Source organism: Gopherus flavomarginatus, chromosome 6 (assembly GCF_025201925.1).
Source record: "Gopherus flavomarginatus isolate rGopFla2 chromosome 6, rGopFla2.mat.asm, whole genome shotgun sequence".
NCBI classification, from domain to species: domain Eukaryota; kingdom Metazoa; phylum Chordata; order Testudines; family Testudinidae; genus Gopherus; species Gopherus flavomarginatus.
This window is the reverse complement of record NC_066622.1, coordinates 109,160,673-109,175,870: the sequence shown is the minus strand read 5'-3', so window position 1 is coordinate 109,175,870 and position 15,198 is coordinate 109,160,673. Positions and strand designations below refer to the sequence as shown.

The window sequence follows — 15,198 nt, the reverse complement described above, 5'->3', positions numbered from 1 at the left end:
GTAAAAATAGCAAAGTGGAGTTTCCTGTTTATTGTCTCCAACGACCTCCAAAAGTCCAAATCAATTCTGCTATTTGTAAGTGAAATGATCAGGTTTTCCTGGCTGCCGGTGCTGCAAATTCAGCCTGGAAGTTAAAGGTTAAACTGGTTTCTTGCTGGCTGACACAACACTACCAACACAACACTGCGAATGGCACCTAGCCAACAATTCTGTTGATTATGTACAAGCCAGAAAAGACTCTAGCTCTTCCAGTGATATATTATCTCTGCCAGCCATAGATACGACCCTGAATACAGAGGATGGAAAGTAAGTATCCTAATCTGACAATAATCAAACTTCAAAACCCGGTTATCAGTGTGCTGTTTTATTTCCAGATTGTCCCAAGTGGCATCAGCAATGGCATTTTCTAATGTGTTGATAACATATTTTAATATACACAATGAATATTAATTTAATATTCCTTATAGTTTTTATACTTTCTATTTTAAAATTCTATATTAAATAATATTAATAAACCACTAGTTTTTTTACTTATCAATATTATGATTTTAAAAGTTTACAGTAAAAACATTTATATATTTGACAGCTTTGCTTTATGCTTTTGAATGTTTCCCTATAATAAAGTATATTGTATGCAATCCTATTGTTTACAGTTAACTGTTGTATGCTAAAGTTAAACTCGTTCAGTTTTAAAAAACTAAACATAAACATTCTGCTAAAGGAAAGTAAGGATTTTCATAACACCACTTGAACAAAATATTTGCCATTAATCATTCCAAAAACGCTTACAACTGAAAATTAAAAGAATATAAGACATAACACACAAAGAGAACTTCACAAGTTAGCAATGACACTAAGGATCTGTTCCTGCCCCCAATGATTTCAAAGGAGTAGGACAATGCCTTAAGATTTAAGGAAGCCTTCTGGATATTAAAGTTGCAAACTTGAACTTTATTACACAACTTTCACATTCATCATTGTAAACCACTGGGTCTTTACCAGTCAAACATTAATATGCATTCCACAATATTCTACAGCACCTTATTTAACTAATAGTATCGACTATGTGTTACTCTTGGAATGTTTGAAATTCACTGTGTTGAGGCAGCAAGACCTTAAATTCGAATTCTTTTATAAAACAACTCATTAAGATCTTTCTTCAAAGGGTTTACTCTCTACTCCCCAAGAAATCATTTAAACATCTTCTCCGGACACTAAATATGATAATTCTAATGATTTACAGGAGTTTAATGCTGGTCTCAGATTATTGGGAATTAGCAAAAATGATAAGGTCAATTTATAATAGATCTAATTAAAACATTTAAAAGCTACAATCTCTCCATAGTAACAAGATTCTATTAATGTACAATAAATAGTACTGGCTTATCTCTTGTGGTATAAAATTAGCTTCTCATGTCCCAGTTCTCATGCCTAAATAACCATCTTAAACTATGAGAGATAACATGTAGTAACTTAGTTTAATTATAATTGAATTCAATACTGTTTACTGATGACGGACCAAAGAAACTAAGTAGATCCATACAGATAAGATGTTGTTTGGGTATGGATGAATATACACAGCAAGAGCAAATTCTGTGTTGGGGATTTCTGAAGAATGAATGCCAGTTTGATACACAGCCTCACTTACTGATGGTAAATCTGTGTATGGCATCTGGATAGGGTATCCTGTCACCTAGAAAAACATAGAATTGAAACAATAAGTACAGTTTGAAAGGATTATTTTATGAAAAACTAAATGCTATACTTTTATTCATAATAGCTTTATGGTTAAAAAATGTTCACATATCAAAAACACTATATGGCATATGCATTTGTCTGCATTTGAAATGAAGCATTTGATGATTCTCTTATGAATTCCATCAAGTTGTCTAATTATTAAGTAACCAACCTCCTATTTATCAGAAATGTATTTTAGCTCTAAGCTCCTGATTCAATGTAAAGATTATATTGTATATTCTTGTACCATACTATAAAACATACTGTAAAAAGTTATTGCACTGCATTAAGAAACTTTCAGAAAAATAAAAATGGTTCTTTCTTTCTTTGTACTTATTAGCCATGATAAGCTGAGAGAATGAAATTCTGGCTCCACTGAAGCCAATGGGAGTTTTGCCGTTGACTTCAGTGTGGCCCAGATTTCATGCAGAATATCCAAATTAAAAGTTTTGTCAGTATACATGAAAAGTAAGCAATTAATTAGGGCTGTTGATTAACCAGAGAACTCACGCCATTAACTCAAAAAGGTTAATCGCAATTAATCACAGTTTTAATCACACTGTTAAGCAATAGAATACTAAGTGAAATTTAATAAATATTTTTGGATCTTTTCCTATATTTTCAAATATATTGATTTCAATTACAACACAGAATACGAAGTATACACTTATTATTTTTGATTACTAATATTTGCACTCTAAAAATGATAAATTTTATTTTTCAATTCACCTCATACAAGTACTGTAGTGCAATCTCTATCATGAAAGTGCAATTTACAAATGTAGATTTTTTTTTGTTACATAACTGCACTCAAAAACAAAACAATGTAAAACTTTAGATCCTACAAGTCCTCTCAGTCCTACTTCTTGTTCAGCAAATCGCTCAGACAAACAAGTGTGTTTATATTTACAGGACATAATGCTACCTGCTTATTATTTACAATGTCACCTGAAAGTGAGAACAGGCATTTGCATAGTATTTTTGTAGCCGGCATTGCAGGTATTTACATGCCAGATATGCTAAACATTCGTATGTCCCTTCATGCTTCGGCCACCATTCCAGAGGACACGTTTCCATGCTGATGACGCTCGTTAAAAAATAATGCATTCATTAAATTTGTGACTGATCTCCTTGGGGGAGAATTGTATGTCCCCTTCTCTGTTTTATTCACATTCTGCCATATATTTCATGTTATAGCAGTCTCAGATGATGACCCAGCACATGTTGTTTGTTTCAAGGTTAAGCTACGGGAGGGACTAACAGTCCCAGTTACACAAAGACACTAAGTTGATGCTCCAAGTACATCCAAAACACTAACAGGTACTCAGGACAGCTAGCTCCTGCTGCTGCTACAATTTTATTTTTAGCACACTATCTCAATCAGAGCTAGTGCAGGTATGTCTCCTTAAACTGGAATTTACACCTCCAGCTTGAAGTGCAGATAATACCTCTAGAGGCACAGCACAGAATCTCACCCAAAGAGGGTATCTTATAATAAATCATTATGAAGAATTTTTAAATATATTTTTATGTACAGTAATATTTATACTTGTGTTATGAGCAGATGCACAGTATAAAGGGGAAACAATTTCACACAAGGGATGATTAATAACTGGAACACAATTCTGCTTTTGTTTCATAATGTTATTATAACTAGGGTTTGTGCTCTGTTGCTTCCCCAGCCAGCTCCATTTTTCTATTTAATGAATGGATCTTTCAGGAGAATCTATGGAATATGACCATGATAAATAAAATCATTGTAGAAATATTTTCCTTCAAGAAAATGTAAATCACACTACTTGGGATATTCAAGAAACAAAACAGAAACTTTGAGAAAATACATTACAGAAAAAAGGCTTTTAAGCTTTCAATCTAAATTCCATTTTATTGTTTGTGGCAGAAGTTGTATGATATCTAGTGTATTGAAGATTTTCAGTGCATCTGTGAAAATTTTTCATGCTTTTTGTTTGTCTCTCACTTGGTTAAGATAGCAAAGAGGGATTCCACTGGGTCAATGGAGCTACTCCAAATATACATTGGAGTAACTGAAATCAAAATCTATCCTACTGTAGGGCTATGAAATTTCATTCCTACACACTATACAAAAGCTGATTTACAATTGCAGTATCTTATTGACTGAATTAAACATGTTCTAAAGTAATGATAGTTGTTTAAAACAACAACCACCACCACCGAATAAACCTGGCCATTTCCTAGAATGGGCATCTTGTGGCCACATTAAGCTGTTTTGATCCTCTCATATTCTTGGAGGATGAAGTACACCCAGAATCACTTAGGATTTAAGTGGCGTCTAAGCTTCATTTTGCATGTCAGGATACAGGTGAATGTCTCACAGACTGAGTAAGGGAAGAAGCCCGCTTTGTTTTTATGTATGCCCTCAATAATCAGCAGACCAAACATTTTTAGGAAGTGGTGGGGTTTTTTTGTTCTGACCCCCGCAGATCCCCAGTCACCACAGGGAGGGCAGGGTGCCCCCACAGGCCCTGGCCTGCCCCGTGGTGGCAGGGGGACCCCCGCAGCTCCCCACTGCTGCGGTAACAGAGGGATTCCTGCAGCTCCCTGCCGCAGCTGGTGGCAAGGGAAAACCCAGAGCTCCCAACCACCCCCAGCTGACCAGTCCCTTACCATTTTGTCAAGGATATTTTTAGTAAAAGTTAGGGACAGGTCATGGGCTTCCATGAAATTTTCTTTATTCCCTGTGACCTGTCCATGACTTTTACTAAAAATATCCATGACTAAATCATAGCCTTACTCATGAGTCACTCACATGTGGAATACACATAGGGACCATCACTCCAGGAAGAAGAGAATGTTACCTACCTGTAACTGGAGGTTCTTAGAGATGTATAGTGCCTACCCTCCATCCCCTCTGCTTTGGACTGGATTCCATAATGGTAAGAGGGAAACTGAAGAGGCATCGACCCGCACTACCTCTTATACCCTCGGTTCAGAGCACAAGGAGATGCACTACATACATGTGGGTCAATGGACACTGCTAAGAAACATTTCCAAGCTCAAGCTCATGGCAGCCCGCTGCCTCAGGCGGCAGGAGTACCTCGCAGCTCCCTGCTGCTGTGGGAGGCAGTGGAACCCTGCAGCTCCCAGCGGCCAGGGCTGACGTCATGGAGGTCTTTGGAAGTCACGGATTCTGTGACAAAACTGTAGCCTTACTCTGAGCAGTGATCAGCGTGGACGTGGGTGTGAGGATGCCAATGGAAGTGCGGTCTGCAGTACAGCCTGGTCCACAGCTGTGCCTGTAGCTGCTCCTTGTGCTTCTGCCAATCTACTCTGGAGGAAAAATCCTTCCCGACCCCAAATACGGTGATCAGCTAAACCCTGAGCATGTGGGCAAGACTCACCAGCCAGACACCCAGGAAAGAATTCTCTGTAGTAACTCAGATGGCATAGTGTGTTGTGAATGTGTGGACAGATTGCCGTGTCACTGCTCGACAGATATCCTACCAGGACACATCCACCAAGGAGGCCAGGTAGGGGTAGGTTGGGTGGTTTGTAGCATTCGAGGATGCACCCAGAGACCTATTTAGAGATTCATTGGGACGAGAGGGCTTGATCATTTTGACCACTTGGAAAATGCTGTGAATAGTTTAGGTGATTTGTGAAATAGTTGAGTACTCTGGAGGTAGTATGGTAGTATGCAATGGATGTCAAGGGAATGCAAGGCCCTGTCAGTGGGGTAGGCATGTGGCTTTTGGGAGAAAACTGGCAGGTGGATGGACTCATTGAGGTGGAACTCAGAAACCACTTTTGGAAGGAATTTAGGGTGTAACTTGTCCTTATGGAAGAGAGAGAAAGTGTGCGTGTATGTGTGTGTATCATAGAATCATAGACTTTAAGATCAGAAGGGACCATTATGATTGTCTAGTCTGACCTCCTGCCCAATGCAGGCCACAGAATCTCACCCACCCAGTCCTGTATCAAACCTGTGTCTGAGCCACTGAAGTCCTCAAATCATGGTTTAAAGACTTCAAGGTGCAGAGAACCTTCCAGCAGGTGACCTGTGCCCCACACTGCAGAGGAAGGCGAAAAACCTCCAGGGCTTCTGCCAATCTACTCTGGAGGAAAAATCCTTCCCGACCTCAAATACGGTGATCAGCTAAACCCTGAGCATGTGGGCAAGACTCACCAGCCAGACACCCAGGAAAGAATTCTCTGTAGTAACTCAGATCCCACCCCATCTAACATCCCTTCACAAGCCATTGGGCATATTTGCCGCTAGTAGTCAAAGACAAATTAATTGCCAAAATTAGGCTATCCCATCATACCATCCCCTCCATAAACTTATCAAGCTTAGTCTTGAAGCCAGGTATGTCTTTTGCCCCCACCACTCCCCTTGGAAGGCTGTTCCACAACTTCACTCCTCTGATGATTAGAAACCTTCTTCTAATTTCAAGTCTAAACTTCCTGATGGCCAGTTTATATCCATTTGTTCTTCTGTCCACATAGGTACTGAGCTTAAATAATTCCTCTCCCTCCCTGGTATTATCCCTCTGATATATTTACAGAGGAGCAATCATATCTCCCCTCAGCCTTCTTTTGGTTAGGCTAAACAAGCCAAGCTCTTGGGGGTGGAGGGGCAGGTATGTCTGCCATCATGGCTGTAAATTCACTAATTCGTCTGGCCGAGGTAATGGTTACGAAGGGCGCCACTTTCACTGAGAGATGAGGGAAGGAACATGCTGTGTGCATGCTGGGCATTTGGGTGCTGAGATGATCGTTGGTACCATTGGATCCCATTTGTGCCTGGCCTTATGCTCCAAGAAGGGAACCTTGGGCACCAATCTGGCTGGATCTGTATGCAACATCTCACCCACCCTGGCTCAGCTCAGAGAAGAAATGCTACACTTGGGAGCAGTCCTGCTCTTATGCCTTTGGGAGTGTTTTTTGCTCTCATGTCAGGACTTGTCCTTAGCCTTCAGTACACCGGTTTTGAGACACGCACAGCGCTCAGAGGGGTGCTCACTGTAGGGGGTGGCTGCCGTACAATGAGGTCTCTGAGTGTGCCTGGGGCTTCATCATATCCTCCATTAGATACTTGCAAAGGCAGAACTTGTAGACTTCCCTAGGAAGGAAGGACTTCTAGACTGCGCAGCATGCTGCGATGTATGTCTTGCCCAGGCAGTAGAGAGCACCATTGTGTTCGTCACTTGCAGAGAAGGAGCGCAGGCAGAAAACAGTTTTTGAAGCCTCGAATCCTGGGCATAGTCCTGGCAGGGTGGGGATACAGTCTCTGAACGCGGAAGAGAATTAAAAATTTTATTAAAGTTAATGTTATAAAAATGTTTAATACATAGGTTAAGAAAGGAGCGTCTGTACATCTGGGCACAGTGTTTAGATTATCCACAAATACAAAGTTTGTTTTTAAAGTCATAAGATACATATAGCGCAATAACCCAAATTTACGTGACTGAATTTAAGAATACAGTTCAGATATTTAGCATCCATGTATTTGGGTACAATACTCATGAAAAAAGTTATATGGTGAGTTGGTGGCAGAAAGCAAAATAGATCAATGAGTGAAGATTGTCCCTCAGTAATTGAGAATTTAGGATAGGTTGTCCATTTAGATAAAAACAAACAGTCTGTCTATCAGGAAAGTATTTGAGAGTTACTTTTCCAACAGCACTTTTCACTGGCACTCCAGCTCATTCCTTCTGATACTGCCAATGTCCAGTGATGTGTTCTATGTAGATGTCCCTCAACTACCTGATGGTGTCCAACATCATGAGTTGCTGCATCAGCCGAGCATAGTGTCGACTGACTCCACATTCTCTCAGCACTCGCTCGTTACCGGGGTACCATGCGCCCAGGGCTCCGATGATCAGCGCGGGGGTTTGGCTCTCATAGCCCTTAGCTCTCAGGATGTCAGCTAGAGGGGTGTATTTCTCCAGCTTTCAAGATCGGGCGTCATGGAAAGCCAGGGTCCTGTTTTCGAAGGGCACTGTAACATCCACCTTGATGATCTTCTTCCAGTCCTTGCTGGTGATGACGATGTCTGGTCACAGTTGGCTGTCGGTTCTGGGGATGGCGGAGTTCATGGCTACCTTCCCCACAGATGGATGGCTCTGACTAGGGGATCTTCGATGGTGTTGTGTCACAGTTGCCAGGCTCTGGAATGGGACTCGCAGAGGTAGTGGGAATGGGGTAGTGTCTTGTTGGCATAGGCGCACTTCCTGCATTGCTTGTCCCGATTCCCATGGCGGATGGCTCCGTTCAGTGGGATGCAGTTGAGCTGGGCCCAGTGGAAGAACCTACAGTTGGCAAATTGGGTGAAGCTGTCCCCGGGAGGAATGGTTGCTGGCGTCCCACTTGCATGTCACCTTGAAGGCCTTGCCCTGGTCCAGCTTCTGTTTACACTAAAACTTAACTTACCTAACTATCACTAAGACAAACTATTTACAAAGTATGTACAAAGTAAGTCACTCTTTTAGCAAACTAAAAGTGCGAAGGAACAGGGGTTCCAACTCAGACCATGCAGCAGTAAGAGGGAACTGTTGAGCTGTCGACCTGCACTACCTCTTATACCCTTAAGCTGGAAGCTCAGGGAGATGCACTATGCACTTGCAGGTCAATGGACACTGCTAAGAACACCTCCGGACTTAGGCACATGGCGTGCAAGTGCACCCATATGTCGAATACAGATAGGGACCATCACTTGAAGAAGAATAATTAGTACAATCCATCTAAATAATAACTAATGAGTGGGAGACTAAATAACCATCTTAACATATCTGAAAGATGTAAACAGCAAAGATGGAAATAAATTGTCTTTGTTGTTCTAAAACATGAAACCAGAAGGGTGACATTATGAAAAGAAATATCAGGAAATAATTTCCAAATGTGAGATTTATTATAAAATGCATTCTGGTAAAAACTTTTACATATTCTATGTCAACTTACAGAAATGTAAGTCTGTGGTTCTTATTTTGAGCATTTTAAAGTTATTTTTGTTCCTTTTTTATATAGCTAGTCATTGTTACTTCCTTACTTATGTCAAAATAAAGCAGTATTAAAATATGTTTGATCATGAGTGAGCTTCAGTGCTGTATTCAGTGCTGCAGCTATTTATATACATTACCTTCTTTATACTACACACACACACTGTTTTAAATTAATCTTGTTTATATTTAAATTATAAAATTTAATTGTTTATAATGTAAATACTAACCCAATAATGTTCCAGTAAACTTTCCAATTCATTTTCTTCTTTGTTTGTAACAAAGATCCTATTTCTTAATTCTAGCTTGGGAAGAATTTGTCGTAGAAGAGCAGTACACTGTCGATGCCACCGAGTTGGTTGCTGAAATCGCCATTCCATTATTTTACTTTTTAAGGTCTTTTCGATCCTGTGATAAAAGTTACAAAATATTTATAAATAGGGCTGTCAAGCAATTAAAAAACTTAATTGTGATTAATCGTGTGATTAAAAAAATTAATTGCAGTTAATTGTGCGATTAATCACATTGTTAAACCATGATAGAATACCATTTATTTAAATATTTTTGGATGTTTCCTACATTTTCAAATATATTAATTTTTTTTTACAACATAGAATATAAAATGTACAGTGCTCACTTTATATTTATTTTTGATTACAAATATTTGCACTGTAAAAGAGCAATTCCCCCATTACAAGTACTGTAGTGGAAATTCTTTATCATGAAAGTTGAACTTACAAATGTAGAATTATGTACAAAAAACCTGCATTCAGAAATAAAACAATGTAAAACTTTAGAGCCCACTAGTCCACTCAGTCCTACTTGTTGTTCAGCAAATCGCTCAGACAAACAAGTTTGTTTACATTTGCAGGAGATAATGCTGCCCACTTCTTGTTTACAATATCACGTGAACGTGAAAACAGGCATTCACATGGCACTGGCATCGCAAGATATTTATGTGCCAGATGCGCTAAAGATTCATACGTCCCTCCATGCTTTGGCCACCATTCCAGAGGACAGGCATCCATGCCGATGACGGGTTCTGCTTGATAACAATACAAAGCAGTGCAGACAAATGCATGTTCATTTTCATATCATGAGTCAGATGCTATCAGCAGAAGGTTGATTTTCTTTTTTGGTGGTTCAGGTTCTGTAGTTTCCGCATCACAGTGTTGATCTTTTAAGACATTTGATAGCATGCTCTACAACTCGTCCCTCTCAGATTCTGGAAGGCACTTCAGATTCTTAAACCTTGGGTTGAGTGCTGTATCTATCCTTAGAAATCTCACATTGGTACCTTCTTTGCATTTTGTCAAATCTGAGGTGAAAGTGTTCTTAAAACAAACATGCTGGATCATCATCCGAGACTGCTATAACATGCAATATATGGCCAAACGTGCGTAAAACAGAGCAGGAGGCATACAATTGTCCCCCAAGGAATTCAGTCACAAATTTAATTAAGGCATTTTTTTTAATGAGTGTCATCAGCATGAAAGCATGTCCTCTGGAATGGTGGCCAAAGCATGAAAGGACATACAAATGTTTAGCACATCTGGCAAGTAAATACCTTGCAATGCTAGCTCAAAAGTGCAATGCAAATGTTCTCACTTTCAGGTGACACTGTAAATAAGAAGAGGGCAACATTTTCTCCTGTAAATGTAAACAAACTTGTTTGTCTTAGCGACTGGATGAATGAGAAGTAGGACTGAGCGGACTTGTAGGCTCTAAAGTTTTACACTGTTTTGTTTTTGAGTGCAGTTATGTAACAAAAAAAATCTACATTTGTAAGTTGCACTTTCACAATAAAGAGATTGCACTACAGGACTTGATTGAGGTGAATTGAAAAATACTGTTTCTTTGGTTTATCATTTTTACAGTGCAAATGTTTGTAATAAAAAAATATAAAGTGAGCACTGTACACTTTATATTCTGTGTTGTAATTTAAGTCAATATATTTGAAAATGTAGAAAAACCACCCAAAATATTTAATAAATTTCAATTGGGATTCTATTATTTAACGGTGTGATTAACCACAATTAATTTTTTTGAGTTAATCACATGAGTTAGCTGACAGCCCTATTTATAAATAAATTTAAGTAATGAAACATGATTAACAAAATTCCTTGTGAACTTTTAAAGCATTTATTTTTTATGATCTGGTCCTAAAACTTTAACGCTTCTTTTAGATAAACATGGCTAGAATACATAGAATTAATATACTTCAGGCAATTCTACTAGCAGGCCATTCTGAAAAGATAAATTTGTGGTAGAAAATAATGGACTGTTGACCTGAAGCTGAGCTGAGCCCAGCTTCCACTATGGTCACATGCTTTTAGTATTCAAAAAGAACCCTACCTGTTCTGTAGTTCTTCTACCATGCTTCCATTAGTAGGGGTGTAAAGTATTTCTTTTGGCTGAAAGAGAGAACTTCCTATCAAGTATACATCTAAGATATAACAAAATATTTGGCCAGATCCTCAAATGAAGTGCAGCTACTTTGCACACATTGTCAGTGGAATATGTACATAGAGTAAGCACAATTGGCCATCTGAGGATCATCCCAGGGTCCCAGAGGTTCCTATGCTACCCAGCTGCACCCACAGAGGGTGTGGGTGGAGGGAGGGGGCCATGCACATACTGCTCCAATCCCGAGCTGTGATTTTGGCCCCATTAGGGCTATTAATGGCCACATCAATTAGACTAATTCTCTGGTTGCTCTCATTTATGCGTGAAGATTGTTCTTGCACATAACAGCCCCATAATCAGGGCAGTGCAAAGATGAGCTTTATGTCATCTTGGCACACTCATTTAGACCTTCCACAACCCCTAATTTGCACTGTGTGATCCCCTCAGCAGTTGTCAACGATCTGCCCATTAACTTTTACTATCTTAATGAAAGTAGAATTGGCACCTTAAGCAGGCACCTTTCTCAACCTACTTTGTTTAGCTCTTATAACAATAAGGTGATATGGTTCAGTTCAAACTTTCTCTGCAGGCTTGACTGCTCCTTCAAGACTGCTCAACAGAAACCTTTCCTCATAGAATCATTCACAAATCCGTTATATTCAGGAACTAGTCACCTGCCTCTAAATCAGCATAACCAACTCACTTAACCTTTTCCCAGCAGGATTTACAACTGCTTATAGTAGTGGGGTATTCAAGCAAATACTGCTTGCTTTTTACAGCAACTTATTAACAATGATGATCTTTTGAAACAAACATAACAAATGATAATTACTATAATTTATATCAGACAGATAAACTTTGAAAATTAGAGGAGTTACCTGTACAGTTTGTGTTTTTATGCATTGAAAATTGTATGGTAGAAATTGTCTCCAAAAACCTTCCTTTGAAATTTCAAAACTTACGCACATTGGTGAACTGTTTTGCTGTGTATTAAACCAGACCTATCAAAACAGTAGTTTAAAATGTGGCAATCAATCTACAAAAATTGTTTTAAATAAAAAGATGTGAAATGTACTTTTATATGTTTTCCTTTAATACCAATACAAGTATATAAGAAGCCAGAGAAATGCCATTATATAGTATGATGGAGGGAAGCAATTGCACTTGTACTGCCAACTGAAGAGGATCAGGCTTAACCATTGTAGTTTTGGCTAACATTTCACTAATACAAACATAGGGCCTGAACCTGCAAGTCATCCCTATGGAGAACTCCCAAAGAAGTCAAACGGAAAAGGAAGATTACTTATCTTACAGTAACTGGAGTTCTTTGAGACATGTGGTTCCTATTGGTATTCCACTGTGTGTGCATGCACATGCACTCCATGAGCCTGAGACCAGAAGATTTTTTCACTAGCAGTGTCTGTTGGTCTGCAACTGCATCCTGTGCTCTGAACTGCGGGCACAAGGGGCAGTGCGGACCAACTGCCTCTCCAGCTCCTTCTCTACTACAAATCACCTTAGGGAAGAATCCAAAGCAGAGGGGAAGGAAGGCGGGTCATGGAATACCCATAGTGAGACCTCACATCTCAAAAAACTTCAGTTACTGTAAGGTAAGTAACCTTCCTTTCTTCTTTGAGTAGTGGTCCCTATAGGTATTTCACTGAGGGTGATTCCCAAGCAGTATTCATCATGGAGGAGGGCACAAGGAACCATTCTGCACCACAGATTGCAGGACCACTGTACCAAAGGATGTATCTGCAGAAGAAGTTTGTATTAGGGTGTAACGTGTAGTAAAAGTATGCAGAGCCATTCTACAGATCTCACAGGGGAACACCTCCAAGGGGGAGAAGTTCCCACTTGCTCATAGCAATGCAAGATACTCTCCAAATGGATCTTGGGTTGCATCTGTTAGGAAATAGTTTTGGTTAAAAAAAAGGTGTGTGATTTGATTCAAGTGGAATTTGGAGGGAACCTATGAGATGAATTCAGGGTGTCTCAGAGACACCTTATCCTTGCAGAAACTGTGTAGGAAGGATTCACCATAAGGCCCCCAAACTCATCTACTTTTCTGGTGGAGGTAACCGTCTATAGGAAAGCCACTTTTATAGATAAATGGAGAAGGGATAAAGAGGCCAAAGGTTCACATCAATGATTCATGAGCACTGGGAGTACCAGATTAAAGTTCCAAATAGATGTGGGTTTCAATATCAGGGCCGCCCAGAGGATTCAGGGGGCCTGGGGTCTTCGGTGGCGGGGGGCCCCTACTTCAGCAGTAATTTGGCAGAAGGGGGTCCTTCAGCCCCAGGATGGAAGGACCCCCCCGCCGCCGAAGACCTGGAGTGGAAGAAGCTCCAGGTGCTGGGCCCCGTGAGAGTTTTCTCAGGCCCCCAGAGCGAGTGAACGACCTCACTCCAGGGGCCCTGAAAAATGCTTGTGGTGGCCCCATGCTGGGCCCGGAGCCTGGGACAAATTGCTCCCCCCTCTGGGCAGCCCTGTTCAATACTGGAGAAAAAGTTCTGGTGAGACCTTTCAGAAACATCATGGTCACAGGGTGGATAAAGACTGAGCAGTTGTCCACTGGAGGAAGGAAGGTGTTAATCACCGGCAGACGTACACGCAGCAAGCTAAGGAACAGACCCGATGTCTTTAACGAACCAAAAGACAGTCAAAGATGGTTGGATCCCCAAGTTCTCTGGAGATAGTGATGATGCTGGCACCAGATGGAAAACTTCCATTTAGCTGTATAACATTTTCTTGTAGATATTTTCCTGCTGTTATGGAGGACAGTTTGAGCCTCTTCAGAGGATGACCTCTCTGTGTCCATTGTCCATCCAAATACCAGGCTGTGAGGTGGAAGGCTATTGGCTGGGGATAGTTGAGCCTGCCCTCATTCTGCAGGTTCAGAAATGGCTCAATGACTATGCATGGATGTGAAACCATCTGGGAATTGCTGGTAAAACAAAACTGTCTTGGCCACCAGGGAGCCACTAGGATTATTGATACTCTGTCCTGCTTGGACAGGAGCCAGCAAACAGAGCTGTAAACAGGGGAGTTTGAGTGGGACTTCTGTTGGAGAAGAAGGTATTTGTAGCTATTTGTATTTATAGTTGTATTTGTATGTGTAGAGGCTGGTAGGGGCAGTGTGCTGGGAGAGAAGCTGAGCCCTGATTAAGAGGCAGGGCTTCTCTGACTAGGGGTCCTATAAAGGTAGGTAGCCAGCCAGTCAGGCGGCAGCACAGGAGCCAGCAAACAGAGCTGTAAACGGGGAGTTTGCAAGGGGAGTTTGGGGGGCAAGACTAAGAGAGGCAGGCAGAGGAACAGACAGGCTAATGAAAGAAGTGTGTGGTGTTCTAGCAGTGTTTTGGTGCTCGTTGGGGGTTTGTTTTGCTGTGGATGGTGGTGTTGTGGTTTGGTTTGTTTCCCAGGTTTACAGGATTTATGTGAGAAGCCTATGACAGATACAGAGGCAGCTGTGGTAGCGCCCCAAGCAGTGGAAGACACAATGAAGATGACTGGATGCTGAAGCTGCGGCAGGTAAATAATCCTGGAGGGGGTACCCGAAAAGAGTTTCGTCTGCATGAAGTGCCACCTGATAGAGCTGATGGAAGAAAATATCTGAGGATTAGAGATGCAGGTGGAAACTCTGGTTGAGTTTAGAAGGGGGTTCGAGCAGATGATGGAGCAAAGACATGAGGAGTCTGATGGGAAAAGCTCAGACTTGAGGATGGAAGCAGGACCAAAGAACTCTGAGGGGAGACTGCTGGGTGAGGAAAGTTGATAGTGGAAGAGAACCAGGCAGAGGAAAAGACGGGCTAGTGAACGAGAAATAGAGCTCAGGAACAGGTTTGCGGAGTTGGAAAATGAAGAAGAGGCACAGCAGGTGCAGGTGGTCGCTGAAGGCGAGAGGGCAAGGAAGAAGAGAAAAACAGCTAGTCCTATAGGAAGAGGGAAAGAGTCAATGGAGATAACACTACCAAATATGAGCCCCAGGAGGATACGGGATGGGTTGCAGAGGACTCCAAAGGTGAATAGAAATCGAGAGGACTTGCAGCCAGAGGGAACAGGGGATAGACCGGAG

The 15,198-nt window shown here is 40.9% G+C and overlaps 1 protein-coding gene across 1 annotated transcript in view; it reads right to left on the bottom strand.

Moving 5' to 3' along the window:
- Positions 1 to 344: 344 nt before the first annotated feature.
- CC2D2B (coiled-coil and C2 domain containing 2B) overlaps positions 345 to 15,198 on the bottom strand; it is a 118,788-nt gene continuing 103,934 nt past the window's right edge. Inside the window, exons 28-30 of the mRNA XM_050959303.1 lie at positions 11,070 to 11,128; positions 8,945 to 9,122; positions 345 to 1,693 (exon numbers count right to left, since the gene is read on the bottom strand). Of these exons, the coding sequence (XP_050815260.1) occupies positions 1,505 to 1,693; positions 8,945 to 9,122; positions 11,070 to 11,128 (426 nt within the window). The 3' untranslated portion in view covers positions 345 to 1,504. The remainder of the gene's footprint in view (positions 1,694 to 8,944; positions 9,123 to 11,069; positions 11,129 to 15,198) is intronic.